The 14,983-nt window shown below is 39.3% G+C and overlaps 1 protein-coding gene across 1 annotated transcript in view; it reads right to left on the reverse strand.

Annotated features, from left to right (window-relative positions):
• Window positions 1-14,983, reverse strand: part of LOC126195117 (otoferlin-like) — a 376,779-nt gene that overhangs the window by 277,022 nt on the left and 84,774 nt on the right. Inside the window, exon 7 of the mRNA XM_049933641.1 lies at window positions 12,705-12,789. Within this exon, the coding sequence (XP_049789598.1) occupies window positions 12,705-12,789 (85 nt within the window). The remainder of the gene's footprint in view (window positions 1-12,704; window positions 12,790-14,983) is intronic.

The following is a 14,983-nucleotide window of genomic DNA, read 5'->3' on the forward strand; positions in this document are numbered from 1 at the left end:
CCGCCGTGTCATCCTCAGCCCATACGCGGATCTGGATGCGGATATGGAGGGGCGTCTGGTCAGCACACCGCTCTCCCAGCCATATGTCTGTTTCCGAGACCAGAGCCGCTACTTCTCAATCAAGTAGCTCCTCAGTTTGCCTCACAAGGGCTGAGTGCATCCCGTTTACCAACAACACTCGGCAGACTGGATGGTCACCCATCCAAGTGCTAGCCCAGCTCGACAGCGCTTAACTTCGGTGATCTGACAGGAACCGGTGTTACCACTGCAGCAAGGCCGTTGGCAAAGGTAAAATATAGATTTTGTTATTGGTATTGGAAATCATCGCACACAACATTATTTTATAACAAACGACCAGACTGACCGTACTAAAGGCAGAAGCCTGATGTAGGAGTAATTAGATACACTCAGTGCGAAGTTTGACTCAGCTTTGTGATAGGAGAGAAGGACTTCTTTTTGGAAAGCTGTCATCTAAGTACCACTTCCGTTACCCACTTCGTGAAAGATTTTGTTTACCATGCATTGGATGTGTGCAACTTCTGCACATATTCTGCCACTGTCACTCAAAGCATGGTAAATGCCAACAAGCGTGAATAAGTTAGATTGCGAATGTGTCGAAAGTATGTAACAAGGGCAGAGCCAGAATACCAAAAATGCTGGGATATGAGGTGCGACAATAAAGTAATGAGACTGATTTCCTTTGCAAGATGTGGCAACCCTGCAGGCTTGCGTAGGCACAATATCTTTGACCTTGGTCTATAAGCTGCTTCTAGTCCAAGCAGCACATCGATGCAACTGCTCCGTCGTGAGTTGTGCTGTAATAAGTTAACACATGTTCGTGTCTCTCGTCACGGAAATGGAACCGCATAATATTTCGCAACGGTATGCCATTTCCTTTTGCGTTAAATTGGTTGAAAACGCGACAACAACTGTAAGCTTCAGAAGGCTTTTTGAGAGAAGGTTATGTCAAGCGCTCAAGTTTTTCGTTGGCGTAAAATGTTTAGTGAAGACAGAACGAATGTTGAAGATGAAGACTGCAGTGGAAGACCATCAACTTCACCGACGGATGTCAACTTTCCAGGGTGCGTGAACTTGTATGATCTTATCAAAGATTATCCATGAAAATGATTGCAGAAGAACTGAACATCAATCGAGAAATGGTTCGTCTAATAATAACTGAAGATCTTGGTATGAGAAAGATTTGTGCAAAAATGCACCCTCCCATACTGCTCTGTTAGCACAGCAATTTTTAACCTCAAAACAAATTTCAGTAGTACCACAGCCACCTTATTCACGAGATATCGCTACGTGCGACTTTTTTATATTTCTAAGAGTCAAACCGGCGGTCAAGGGACACCATTTTCAAACAACACAAGATGTCCAAAAAGCTGTGATGAGGGTCTTGGGGGATATTAAAGAAGATGAGTTCCAGAAATGTTACCATCAATGGCAGAAGCGGTGGAAAAAGTGTGTGCAATCAAAAGGGAACTACTTTGAAAGAGACAACACTAAACTTGACTAAAACGGTAAGCAACATTTTTTTCACATCAGTCTCATTACTTTATTGTCGCACCTCGTAGTTCCTTTGAAAAAGCACGGCCGATTTCCTTCCCCATCCTTCCCTAATCCGATGGGACTGATGACCTCGAAGTCGGATCCCTCCCTCAAACCAACCAGAACACGACAGATATTGCTGTTCTGTCTGCTGAAGCCTGGTAAAAGGGAACAGTGATAAATCATATGAGTGTACAACATACCATATGTGACTGAGATTGCTCCTTCGTTGGCTGAAGCATTTCTGGGAAGAAAGTTGACGTCGAAAGAATGAAACATAAATTTTTGTAATTGCGTAGGCTTCCGCGGCCAGGGTCAGTCGACATAAAAGTTTTCTGGGTATGTAGCGCGTCATATTGTATAAAACTACTGCTGGAGAAAACGAACGTTTCGGCCACGGTTGCAGCGGTCTTCTCCTGGGTCTGCAACCGTGGTTTTCTCCAGCAGTAGTTTTATACAATATGACGCGGTATCATACCCAGAAAACTTTTATGTCAACAAATTTTTGACTTCTAGCTTTATGTGGGATAGCCCATATCAGTAACTTATTTCATACTATCTAAACTTAACGTTCCGCAGCTGAGAGTGAGAGAAAGGCTATATGTTTCTCCCGTGTACCGCACACCAGTTGTTGTCAAATACATCTGATCTGCCTGCAAAAGTGATAAATATGAATGTAATTATATCACGCGGAGAGAAAGTTTGAGGTGAAAAACATGTATTAACATTCTCGAATTTTTAAGATTTTCATCTTCTAAGGCCCTATTATGAGCTCGCCTTGTTTCATCTTCCACGTCACCATTATTTTTTCGCTGCATTTAGATCTTTAAAGTTAGTTTTTCTCCTATCAACGTGAAATTTAATTTTCTAAAATTAATTAAAAATGAGAAAGAGTTCTTAAGTATTAAGTGTATATCGGAAATATGATTATGAACACTTGTTTGAGAAACTTTGAGTCAATTTAACTTATTATGTTTTCATATCCTATGCTTATACCTGGTTAAATAAATATATACGTAAGATAATACCAGTACGCAGTAGGTGAGCATATGATGTCCACAAAAGAAATTTTACTGTGCATACAGTTTACAGACGTTTTCGGCGACTGTTCACAAATGACTAAGAGTGATTTGTCTGATGCGCTGTTTATCTGTACATACAGTTATCAAAATTTATCGAAAATAATATTCCAGATGACTAAGCTTTCTAAGTGTGTGTTGTGTGAGTGTGTGTGTGTGTGTGTGTGTGTGTGTGTGTGTGAGAGAGAGAGAGAGAGAGAGAGAGAGAGAGAGAAACAGAGTTCAATATCAGTGCACAGATACAACAAGAAAATTATCACTGTCACCTATACTGGCCCTTAAATTGCATTTGGAAATTTTGAGATTCGCAGGACTTAGTGTCCCTTTTTTTCCTCTTGATTTTGGTAGCAGATCTGTTACTGATCATTTTCCTGTTTGTATACACTATTAAATTAATTCGTGGAAGATCGTCGCACATCGAACGACAGTCGTATATAACTTAAAACTGTGATTGAGTAAATTGTGCAGCCCGTTGACGAATGGAATCCACCAACTTGTTAGCAGGCGATGATCCGAAGTGACGTAGAATTGTAGGATTCGAAACAAGAAGGACGACATTGCAACATGGTTCTACGTCCTTCCTTCGTAAATAAGAGGCAGGTAGTGGAAAATGCTTTGTGCAACTAGATAAGAGACTGAACGTGAATAAATTCGGACATTTCAGACCGAAATAGTGTACTTTAGGATCAAAAAAGAAACTTTTTATTTTGGTCATCAGTCTTCTGACTAGTTTGATGCCCCGAATTCCACTCTTGTGCCATCTTCTTGATTGCAGAGTAGTATTTGCACTCTACATCCTTAGTTATTTATTGACTGTATTCCAATCTTAGTCTCCGCCTACTCCAATCTCAAGTCTTCCTCTAGTGTTCCCTTTAGCACTATGAAACTCATTCCCTCATGTCCTAACACATGCCTTATCATCATAAACCTAATTTTCAACATTCTTCTGTAGCATCACAGTCCGTGTTTCACTACCATGCGATGCTGTGCTCCGAAGCTACATTTTCAGAAATTCGCTCCTCATTTTAAAGCTGATGTTTGATGTTAGTACACTTCTTTTGGCCACGAATGTGCCCTTTGCCTGTGCTAGTCTTCTTTTTATGGTTTCCCTACTTTTTCCGTCACTTGTTATTTTCTTTCCAAGGTAGCAGTATTTTTTCGGTTTGTAAATTTTGATGTTACGTTTATCGCTAATCTCATTTCCGCACCTCTTTCGTCTTTCATCAGTTTACTATTAATTTTTATTCTGTACTCGTTATCTTCTAAACTTAGGACAACAATATGATCAGCGAATCTTGTCGCTTATATCGTCCTACCCTAAATTTTGATCCCATTCCCGAATCTTTCTTTTATTTCCGTCATGGCTTCTTCGTAACTTAATCAAGTGGTGTGAAGATTAGATCCCGGTGGTACATACGTTTTAATCCGAAAACTTTGTTTTTGGTCTTCCAGTCGTATTGTTCCCTCTTGGTTCTTATACATTTTGTGTATTGCCTGGCTTTACCTAGAGCTTCTCCAACTTTTCCCATAGTATTGAATATAACCATTATTTTACATTGTCGAACGTTCATACCACGTAGAAAATTTCTATGAGCGAACATTTCTTAAGGTTTTCTTCCATTATCAATCACAATTCCGGAACTTCCTTTCTTGTGGCTTGTGATCGTCATCTAATAGATAATCAATTTTGTTTTCCAGTTTTCTGTATATTGTTTTCGTGAAAGCAGTTTGTCTGCATGATCTGTTAAGGTGATTATTTGCTGATTATCTGCCGTTGTTGTTTTTGGGATTGTGTGGATGATATTTGTTTGAAAGTCCGATGGTATGTCTCCAACCTCATTAATTCTACATTCAATCTTCAACAGTCGTTTATTTGCCACTTACCCTATTGATTTTAAATATTTAGAAGGCATCTTATCTGACATTTGAGAACTGGAAGAATAAGGCATGACATGTTCGTTGATATATGTTACGGCTATCACTTGCAAAGTGCAATTGCCAATACGGCCCGTAGTCTCTTTCAAGGCCAGGGGACGAGTGCGATAGGAAATTAGTGACTTGTGTGTGTATAGTATTCCAAATGTTATAGAAGAGGGATGTCCAAAGGGTCAGCGAACGTTTGGATTGCATCGGTTAGCAATAGCAGTCAGCCATTTCCACAGATGGCACCTGACACATCGAGACTCATTCTGCAACTACGATAAAGGTAGTTCTCATAGAAGACGTCTAGCTCCTAATAAGAGCTACGAACTTTCAACGTTCTCTGGTAAACGAAGTATCCACGGGAAGCATTTGGTGGAAATACCGACTGCTTCACGTTAGACTGCGAGGTTTTTGTGAGCCTTGAATCGTTTCTGGGATGGTCTCCGTTTTTAATTTCAATTATACGTAACTTGTGTGTATAATAATTATTTGCCTTTCGTAATTTATGCCGATTTCAGTCGTCAATTTATTTATAACTTTCCATGTTTTCCATTGTTAAACGTGAATTTTTTGTTACTTTGCATACAAATCGTAATTTTTTGCCGGTTGCATTCACAGATAGACTGGAGGGTAGGTATCCGTACGCACGCCTATATTTACTTCTGAAATGTTTCTGGCGGCGGCGAATGTGTGTTTCCAATGAGCAGGCTGGCGCTATGTTTCAGGGTTCAGAAACGGCATCGGTGTCTTATTCATTGTCACAACTGTCGAAAAGAAACCTTCATTCGTGCCGTCATCATAGGTCAATTGTACCTGGAAAATTGTGAGATGCGCAACTTGAGGCCGCCAGACAGCACCAAGAGGACACTTTCGTATTTTCAGGTCATCATACAGGATTGCGTGCCCAGATACCACAAAAATATCAACTACGGGAGCGATACCTTTCACGCTCAAACGGCAATCTTCCAAAACAACTGTCTCTATTCGCGTCACCGTGTTGTCAGACGGGCTCTGCTTTCAACTGTCACACCCCCGAATTCACATTCTTCCGTTCTTCTCTTTCATGACACATACAACACGCCTCACTCAGCTGGCGATGAATTTCAATGGGTGTAACATCAAGCAAGTGGGGAAAACGAGTGATTATATACCGTTCTTGTAATGAAAAAGCCGCTATTTCTATTGCCATAATCATTTCTCAGTCTCATTGCAGATGCTGGAGTTCGGTGTACCACATAATGCTGCCATCCACGCCACGCATACACACAACGCTCACATATTTTAAGTCAAACCGCATTTTCCTGTCTACTTTCAGTCCTAAAAAGAAAATCGGAGACCTTAGGACTGGAACATAGCTCTTACTACCTCAACACAAAAGAAGCGAGGCTACTTGCATAACTCAGGAAGTGTTTCTCGTTGTGTTCTAAATTGATTTTGAGAAACATTTGTGCACTCATACGTTATGATAAGCAGTTTCTTAACAGTGCGAGCCGTTTCGTTTGCAGTGTCTCTCTCTACCGTATGTAGCGAATGCTCGCTGTTCCCAACATTTCCTCAGAGTGCATCACTTTGTCTGGGATTGAATTTGGTGTCCCTTTCGACTTGTTTAGTGAAGTACCCACTGTTTCGCGGAAAGCATTCAAAGTTTTCCATAAATATTGTTGGAGTAGATACACCAAATAGCTGCTTATAGTAAGTAATCCTTATTTGCGACAGACTGGTTCGGCTTAATCGACATTTTCAAGTAACTGCAATTACAATCTTGGTGAGAACAGGTATGGATGCAAATGTCATTCATATGAAAGTAGCTGTCTTGTATTCACGTCTAGATTGATGTAACGTCCATATTGCGTCTTTAGTCGACTGTTTTGTAACTGTCGCTGCATTTATAAGATCGTAAATGGCTTCCGGATGTTGAAATTAAATGTTAGTTACGGCGTGACAGCAGTTTGACAGTTCCACTCTTACGACGCTGTATGTTTACAAGGTTGTGCAGATGAACAACGATTTTATTTGATAAACTAAAAATGTTTACGATTATCTTTGGTTGTTGCGTATGTTACTTCCGATTTATCCATTGTCTTGCTCTAAAAATTCAATAACGTTTTTAAGATAGTACTTGTGTCTAAATTCCGTATGTTAGTTTCATATTTTTTGTGGGTATTTTCTCGTGTAGATATAAATTTCTAATTCCTCAAGAATGTTCATTGCAAAACCTTTCGGTATTCTGTGCAGAATCTGTAGTGTTTTCGATTGTATCAGCAGTGTGATTTTGATTTTTGAAATGTAGAAAGAAGCTCGACTGATTGTATTCGCTCTTTCAAGTGTGTTCTTTATATCCTACGTTAAAATTTCTTCATGTTAAGCCAACGTAGACTGCTGGTACGTATCTTATTTTCTGTGTCGGTTACGTTTCTCAAATTAGGCGTATCTCGTTATGTACTGTGTTGTGCTTTGGTATTTTACATTTCTAATACAATTTTGTGATTATGTTGGGGTCAAAATCATTTGTGTGTTAAGTTATTTTTGAATTGCTGGCTTTTATAATGGGAGGTTACTCAATCTATTAATCGTTGAACGGAAAAATGCTTGTGTATGAGACACTGGGTAACAGGAATAGGCATTTATAGTATTGTCAGAAGTGGTATTCTTTCTATAGATATCAAAGGTATGACGATTATTATTTTTGCCAATTGTGAGATCTAGAAAGTTAATTGTGTTGTATTCCTCAGTTTCCATTGTGAATTTAATTTTAAGGTGCTGTTGGTTGAATGTTTGGTGGATATTTTCGATATCTGCGTGGCAGTCATCTACCAACATGAGGGTATCATCTACATACCTAAAATAGTATAGAATTTGGTTGAGAGTAGGCCAATCTGAGTTAAAGAACTGTTCCATAAATAGTCCTAGGTATTTGCTCATCGCATTCTCTGAGGCGGAATTTGGGGATTATGCCAGCATTTACCTAAACGAGAGTGGGAAACCGCCCAAAAACCACACTCAGGCTACTTGGCGTACCACGCAATACTCTCTAAGCCGACACGCAGATTCGATCCGGGTTCGCTCACTTCCCCATATCGCAGTCAACCGCGCTGCGCGTTGCGCTATACGAGCATCAAACGTTCCGGACCATCGTAGCTTGAAATGTCAACTTTGGTCCTGATGAGCACGCCCAGGAAAAGTGGCTGCTATTCGTCTTCTGACATTATTATGAACTGGAACCTAGTAACCAGAAGCCAATATGCTACAGGCAATCTATTAGTCGCACGGTCGCGAATAAAGAAATGTTATCAAAACTGATTAGGTTTCCATGTGCGTTAGCGATCAGTTTCCCTCGTTGTCTATGAATGTTACCATTTCATCATGTCTCTCACACAGGCAGCCATAATAGGTGGCCACATGGTTTTTGTTGTATATCCAGCGGCAAACCGGGAGCGCTTGCCATTAGTACTGGAACTAGAGTCATCCAAAAACGTCTACTGTCAGTAGCCCGTAAATATCCAGATCATGCAATACTACTTGGAGACGACTTTAACCTACCTGGTATAGACTGGGATGTCTATTGGTTCATTGCGGGGGTTCATAAACACTGTCATGCGCCATTTTTTGAATACGTTTTTTGAAACCTGTCTTGAGCAGCTGGTTCGGCAGCCTACACACAGTGGAAATATCTTAAACCTTGTAGATACAAATAAGCCTGACCTTATCAGCAATGTCAGTATAGAAACGGGGATTAGCGATCATGATGTCATCATAGCAACTATGATTACGAAAGTTAATAAATCAGTCAGTAAGGCTAGGAGAGTGTTTCTGCTAGATACAGCAGATAATCAGTTGTTAGCATCCCAATTAGTCAGTCGATTGACATCACTTACTTCCATTAAGATGGACATAGAGGAATTATTGGCAGAGTTTAAGCAGATTGTAAATCGTGGTCTGGTGAGTTACGTGTATAGTAACTGGATAAAGGGTGGGAAAGATCCATCATGGTTTAATAACGAAATTTGGAAGATGCTGAGGAAGCAGCGACTGTTACATCCTCGGTTGAAAAGAGAACGCACAAATGACTACAAGCGGAGGTTAGTAGAAATTCGTGCATCTGTGGAAAGATGTATGTGCGAAGCATAGAACAACTACCACCGTCACACCTTAGCAAAATATCTGGCAGAGAACCCGAGAAAATTCCGGTCCTACGTAAAATTGCTAAGGTGATCTAATGCTTTCATTCAGTCTCTTGTTGACCAGTCCCGTCTGACAGTTGAAGGTAGCAAAACGAAAACCGAAGTTCTAAATTTCGTTAAAGAAATCCTTCACACAGGACTAAAGTGCACACATAGACTCCCGCATGGCCGACATAGTAATAAGAATCCCTGGCGTAGGGAAACAACTGAAAGATTTGAAAGCAAGTAAATCATCAGGTCCGTATGGAATCCGAATTCGGTTTTACAAAGAGTACCTTACGCCATTGGCCACTTACCTAGCCTGCATTTATCGTGAATCTCTCGCTCAGCTCAAAGTCCCAAGTGACTGGAAAAAGGTGCACTTGATTCCAATTTATAAGAAGGATAAAAAACAAACCCGCAAATTTACAGACCAATATCCTTAACTTCGGTTTGCCGCAGAATCCTTGAACATATTCTTAGTTCAAATATAATAAACTTTCTTGAGACTGAGAAGCTTATGTCCACAGATCAGCATTGTTTTAGAAAGCATCTCTCGTGCGAAACTCAGTTTGCCCTTTTCTCACGTGATATTCTGCGAACTATGGATGAAAGGCTATAGGCAGACTTGATATTTCTAGAATTCCGGAAAGCATTTGAGACGGTGCCCCATTGCAGGCTGTCAACGTAGATACGAGCATGCGGAATAAGCTCACAGATATGTGAATGGCTCGAAGGTTTCTTTAGTAATAGATCTCAATATGTTGTGCTCGACGACGAGTGTTCATCAGAGACGAGGATACCGTCAGGAGTGCCCCAGGGAAGTGGGATAGGACCGCTGTTGTTCTCTATATAAATAAATGATGGCGGAAAGGGTGCGCGGCAATCTGCGGTTGTTTGCTGATAATGCTGTGGTATACGGTACGGTGTCGAAGTTGTGTGACTATAGAAAGATACATGGCGTCGTAGACAAAATTTCTAGTTAGTATGACGAATGGCAGATAGCTCTAAATGTGGGAAAATGTAAGTTAATGCGGATGAGTAGGAAGACGAAAAAGTAATATAAGATATTTCCATTGTGTGTAGGCTGCCGAACTAGCTGCTGAAGACAGTTTTCAAAAAACGTATTCAGAAATATGTCGGATGACTGTGTGTCTCAACCCCCGCAATGAACCCACAGACATCCCAGTTATCTATTCTTGGATAATGATCGAGTGTTTGGGGTCTGACTGAAGGAAGACATCGAAGCAATTCAGAGGCGGGATGCTAGATTTTCTATCAATGGGTTTGAACAAAGTGCAAATGTTACGGAGATCCTTCGGAACTCAAATTGGAATGCCTGGAGGGAAGATGACGTTCTTTCGAGGAGCAATATTGAGAAAATTTAGAGAACCATCATTTGGAGCCGACTGCTGAACGGTCCTACTGCCGATAAAGTACATTTCGCGTAATGACCACGAAGATAAGATATGAGAAGTTAGGGCTCATACGGGAGCATAATAGCCGTTTCCCTCGCTCTACTTGCGAGTGAAGAGGAAAGGAAACGAGTAGTAGTGGTACAGGGTACCCTCCACCACGCACCTTGATGTGGCTTGCGGAGTGTCTTTGTAGATACAGATGTAAATGTAATGCAATGTTATAATTGTGGGCTTGTGATCTCTTGTATAAGAGAGATGGCAGAATATTTGTGTTAAGCATGTTCTTTGTGTCTCACAGAGGCAAGACTCCTTGTTCGGCTCGTTTCTATTCTGTATTATCTACCTTGACAGACCTGCGTTAAACTGACCGCTCCTTCTCGAATGCAAAATCTCGCATATCTTCTGCTCACGCTTTTCGGCATTCATGATTAGGGTCACATTCCTTTCTTTAGCAGCTTGTATAATCTTGTCGATGTTAATGGTCTTGGTAGTCTGTTGCATACCTACAATACATTCAAATAACATGCTGGATGTTTCGTGACCAATTTCAGAAGGAGGAGTGAGGATCGTCGCTTCAGTTTTGTGGGTAATGCCATCGGAAGTAGAATTCTGTGGCTATTGCGACCAAGTTCGCTCTTTTTCAAATATTGGCAGAGTCCTCGGAGTGTTCAATCTCTTAGGTCGACAACAGGTAGCATTTCGTCGATTTTTTTTTCTGTAACCTTCATACTCCTTTTTTCACAAGGTATTGTGTCACTGGGGATTTAGTAACCGTTCCAGAACTGTGTCTGAACACATCACACTTAATTCTTTTGCAGTTAGAGAGCTGTCTAAAACAGTAGCGAAGTTGAAACTTTCAGGAAGATTAAAACTGTGTACTTGATCGAGACTCGAACTCGGTACCTTTGCCTTGCGCTCGCAAAGGCTCTACCAATTAAGCTCTCCAAACACGACGCACAACTTCTCCTCACAGCTTTGCTTCTGCCAGTATCTCGTCTCCTACCTTCCAAACTTCTCAGATGTTCTCCTGAAAAACTTGCGGGACTAGCATTCCTAGAAGAACGGATATTGCGGAGATATGGCTTAGCCGCAGCCTGGTGGGTGATGTTTCCAGACTCTTCACTCTACAGCGGAGTGTGCGCTCATATGAAACATTCTGCCTGATTAAAACTGTGTGCCGGACCGAGACTCCAAATTCGAACCTTTGCCTCCAAGAGGGCAGACATTTGCCTTAGTGCCTATTTCTAGCACATTAACATTTATTTTGCATAAGCTGTTTGGTGTAGTCTTACATCTGCATTAATGAAATATGTACAGAGTTTCATTGAGGCTGAGTATTTCATTTGATGCGATAGTCCGATAAGAAAAAAAACTAATCATTTGCTAAATATGCTTATATGTGGTTGTTGTAAATGAATATACTTGATGACAGCTATCCAGGTAGCAAAAACTATATACAATACGCAGGGAGTAAGCAACTTTACTACTGGTTATTCTAGTAGTCTAACTGCATGCCATCACTACATTGTGACTGGCAATATGGATCAATTATATTCCCTGCTTTCAAAGCTGAATATTTCATCTCAGAAATGCACAGGTAGTTCAAAACTTTTATAACCAAATGTTGAACCATACTATCATGTATTTCATTTCTCTTTCAGCGTATTTGACACAATATTCTATCAGTTTGATGAAAGATTTTTTAATTATCAGATTGAAGTTATTATGGCGACTTAAAATACACGAGAAAACTTTTGTGGGATTTTAGCTAATTTGGACTATTGGGTTATTTTTACAGCATAGTCAATAAAGCAAAGGGCTTTTAACGAAAAATCATTAACAGACACTAAATTGAAGTTCGTGCTCAGTCATGTCATTCGTTTCCTATACTCATTGTGCAAAAAATATGTCAAGCTAGTGCCAAGCAGTGGAAAAAAATTAATGATCTTCGGCTTCTTAAACGTCATAAAAAATAATGACTCATGTTTTTTGATTGTGTAGTTTTCATAATTAACGTTATTTAAAGCAAATACTGAACTAACCGCTGTTTATGCTGTGTGTAAACATTTTAAGATACTCAAAAGGCTTTGGTTTACTATAATGAAGTTTGTGCTCAGTCACGTCACTCGTTTCCTATGCTCATAGTGCAAAAAATATGTCAAGCAGTAGAAAAAAATTGTGATCTTAGACTTCTTAATCATTATCAAAAATAATGTCTTATGTTTTTTGATTATATGGTTTTCATAAGTAACGTTATTTGGAGCAAATACTGAACTAGCCGCTGTTTACGCTGCGTATAAACATTTTATTACACTCTTAAGTCTTTGGTTTAATGTGTTTGACAGCAGCAAGTTTTATTCCTTGGTGGATTTACTTCAGTGGAGGCGGTAGGCTTGAATTCCGTTTCAACTGTTACAGAACACGAAGAAATTTTAAAATGAATCTGGGGAGTTAATTTTGATTAGTCTCCAAATTTTTTCAAAAAATATTTCTGGAAGCAGAGAATACAAATTGTTCCTTTCTTGTTATGCACATGGCGAAGATGTAGCAATGCACAGCAGCATGCCTACCTGGCTGTGCCCATACGGTCGCCACATCTAACTTAAAGCTTCCCAACATTTTGTTGGATCTGAGAATGTTCCTTGATTGTAGAACCTGTGATAGTTAGAAAATTATACCCTTAAAATGTGGGAGGAAAAGAATAAAAAACAAAATAGTAAAAAGTTCGAAAATAAAAATGAAAGTGCACAATTCCTGAATAATAAAGAGTAATTGCAAATGTGACAACAGAGAATTCTGACTGTGGGATAAGTCTAAAGTGACATTCCAGTGACGTATCAGTAAATATAGGTAATGTAAGGTTATTGAAGTTCATAAATTGTGAATCAGTTGCTGCAGTTATTATTAAGTTGTGTGACAGAAGATAAAACTGGTTTTCCCACATTCATTTCGTCCCTGTTGCCACATTTTCAATATATTGGCTTCTTGGTATACCAGGTGCATCATAGACTGTCTTCACATCAATCTTGAAAGCACCCACAACTGTCCCTGAGCACAATAATTTTCTAGAATGCAATACCTAAAAAAGAAACATAAAACACATGTGAATGCACATATAACATGATGTTATGCATATTTTAAAATTATTTTTCGCTGTGACTTTACTAACTCCGTTAATGCTCCAAAGATGCTCTGAAATACATGATATTTAGATGAGCTCTGTCCTCTAAAAGAACTGCAAACTAATTTCTTTTTATATGTAGTAGTAGAAAATATACATTTTGCGATGAATACTTCATTAAGGTTATGTATGAACTATAAACTTTTCATCGTTATCACTAGTAAAATGAATTCATTAGTAGATACATAATTTCAAGCCTCCATTTCCCTTTAGCAGTATAAAAAACGCTTATGCATAGAAATATAGTTTCTGTAAATTTGCATTTCTTATAAGAGAGTTACCTTAATTAATGCAGGCCTCGAACTACATCTGAACATCGAATGTAACAGAAGTTAATTTAGTAAACAGTTTTCTCTGAGGATTGAAACAGTAAGGATGCTAACTTTCCAAAAATCCATTTTCCAACCACAGGCGTGTGTAATCGGAAGTTAACAGCAGTTGAGTCCTGAGGTAACAGTTTAACTTTTTAATAGTTTTGGATAAGAACTAAGGATATAAAATTTGCTTGATTATATCATTATTATAGAAGAAATATAGGGTGATTCCGTGGTGATGTTAGAGGCTTTCGGGGATGATAGGAAAGGGTAAATGTATGAATTTGAGATAAGGGACCGTGGTCCGGAAACGACTGAGTCGAAAGTGACAAGCTAGAATGGTTCTGCTACCTCTGCCAGTGGACATCTTCTGCTTCAAGCTCTTTATTTTCCATATTTTGGTAGGAGGAAGTATGGACTATAACAAGAAAAAATGCCCGGTAAATAAGGGCTCTAACGAGCACACCTTAAGAACTATGACCAGTTGTTCATCTGAGCTACTCTGAAGCACATCTCTTCTAGTTTCATAGCTCTTAATGCATACTTTTTAGAGCCCATGTTTACCAACAGTTTTTTCTTGTTCTAGTCCATAGGTCTACTACCTCCTCCCAAAATATGGAAGGCAAAAAGCTTGCGGTAGAGCAGATCCACTGTGAGAGGTATGAGAACCATTTTTGCTTGCAAGTTTTGGCTCGGTTGTTTCTGGACCGGAGTCGTTTATCTCAAATTGTTACATTTACCCTTGTCCGTCATCCCTGGAAGTTTGCAACATCGTCACGGAATCACGCTGTTTATTGTACATAAAAAGCATGTATCTTGTATTCATACGTTTAAATGCATTGGAGGAGTGATGATTGTTGCAGTGAACATCAGGCTGAAGTTCACTCTGGCATCGTAATTACCTAACATACTCCCTTTGCCTGTATCTAACATAATTATACCTTTTCACGTATAAATAATTTGTGCTGACCTGTAAATATGAGTATAATTTTACAAACTTTAAGGAAGCAAAATAACAAGCTACTTATATTTTGAGAAATATTATTGTTCGGACTAAGATGTTTACTTCGTAACAAATACATGTAACACCAAACACTAATTTACAGTCGTTTGTAATTCCAAACTTGCTCTGTAAGTACTAAATTGTCCTTATTATATGAGATTAGAGACTAATGCAATATGGTGTAGCTGTCAGAATATCATAGAATTTTCAGATACTGTAAGGCACCACCTAAGACCATAAAGAAATTTTAAGGCGGGGGGGGTATTCTAGGTAACTAGGTAATAATTCCTTTCTTAAGTACGAAATATAGCGCACAAACAAGGTTGGATATGTCCCTGAAAATACAAGGGT

The sequence above is a fragment of the Schistocerca nitens genome, chromosome 1, assembly GCF_023898315.1.
Source record: "Schistocerca nitens isolate TAMUIC-IGC-003100 chromosome 1, iqSchNite1.1, whole genome shotgun sequence".
Taxonomy (NCBI): Eukaryota; Metazoa; Arthropoda; class Insecta; order Orthoptera; family Acrididae; genus Schistocerca; species Schistocerca nitens.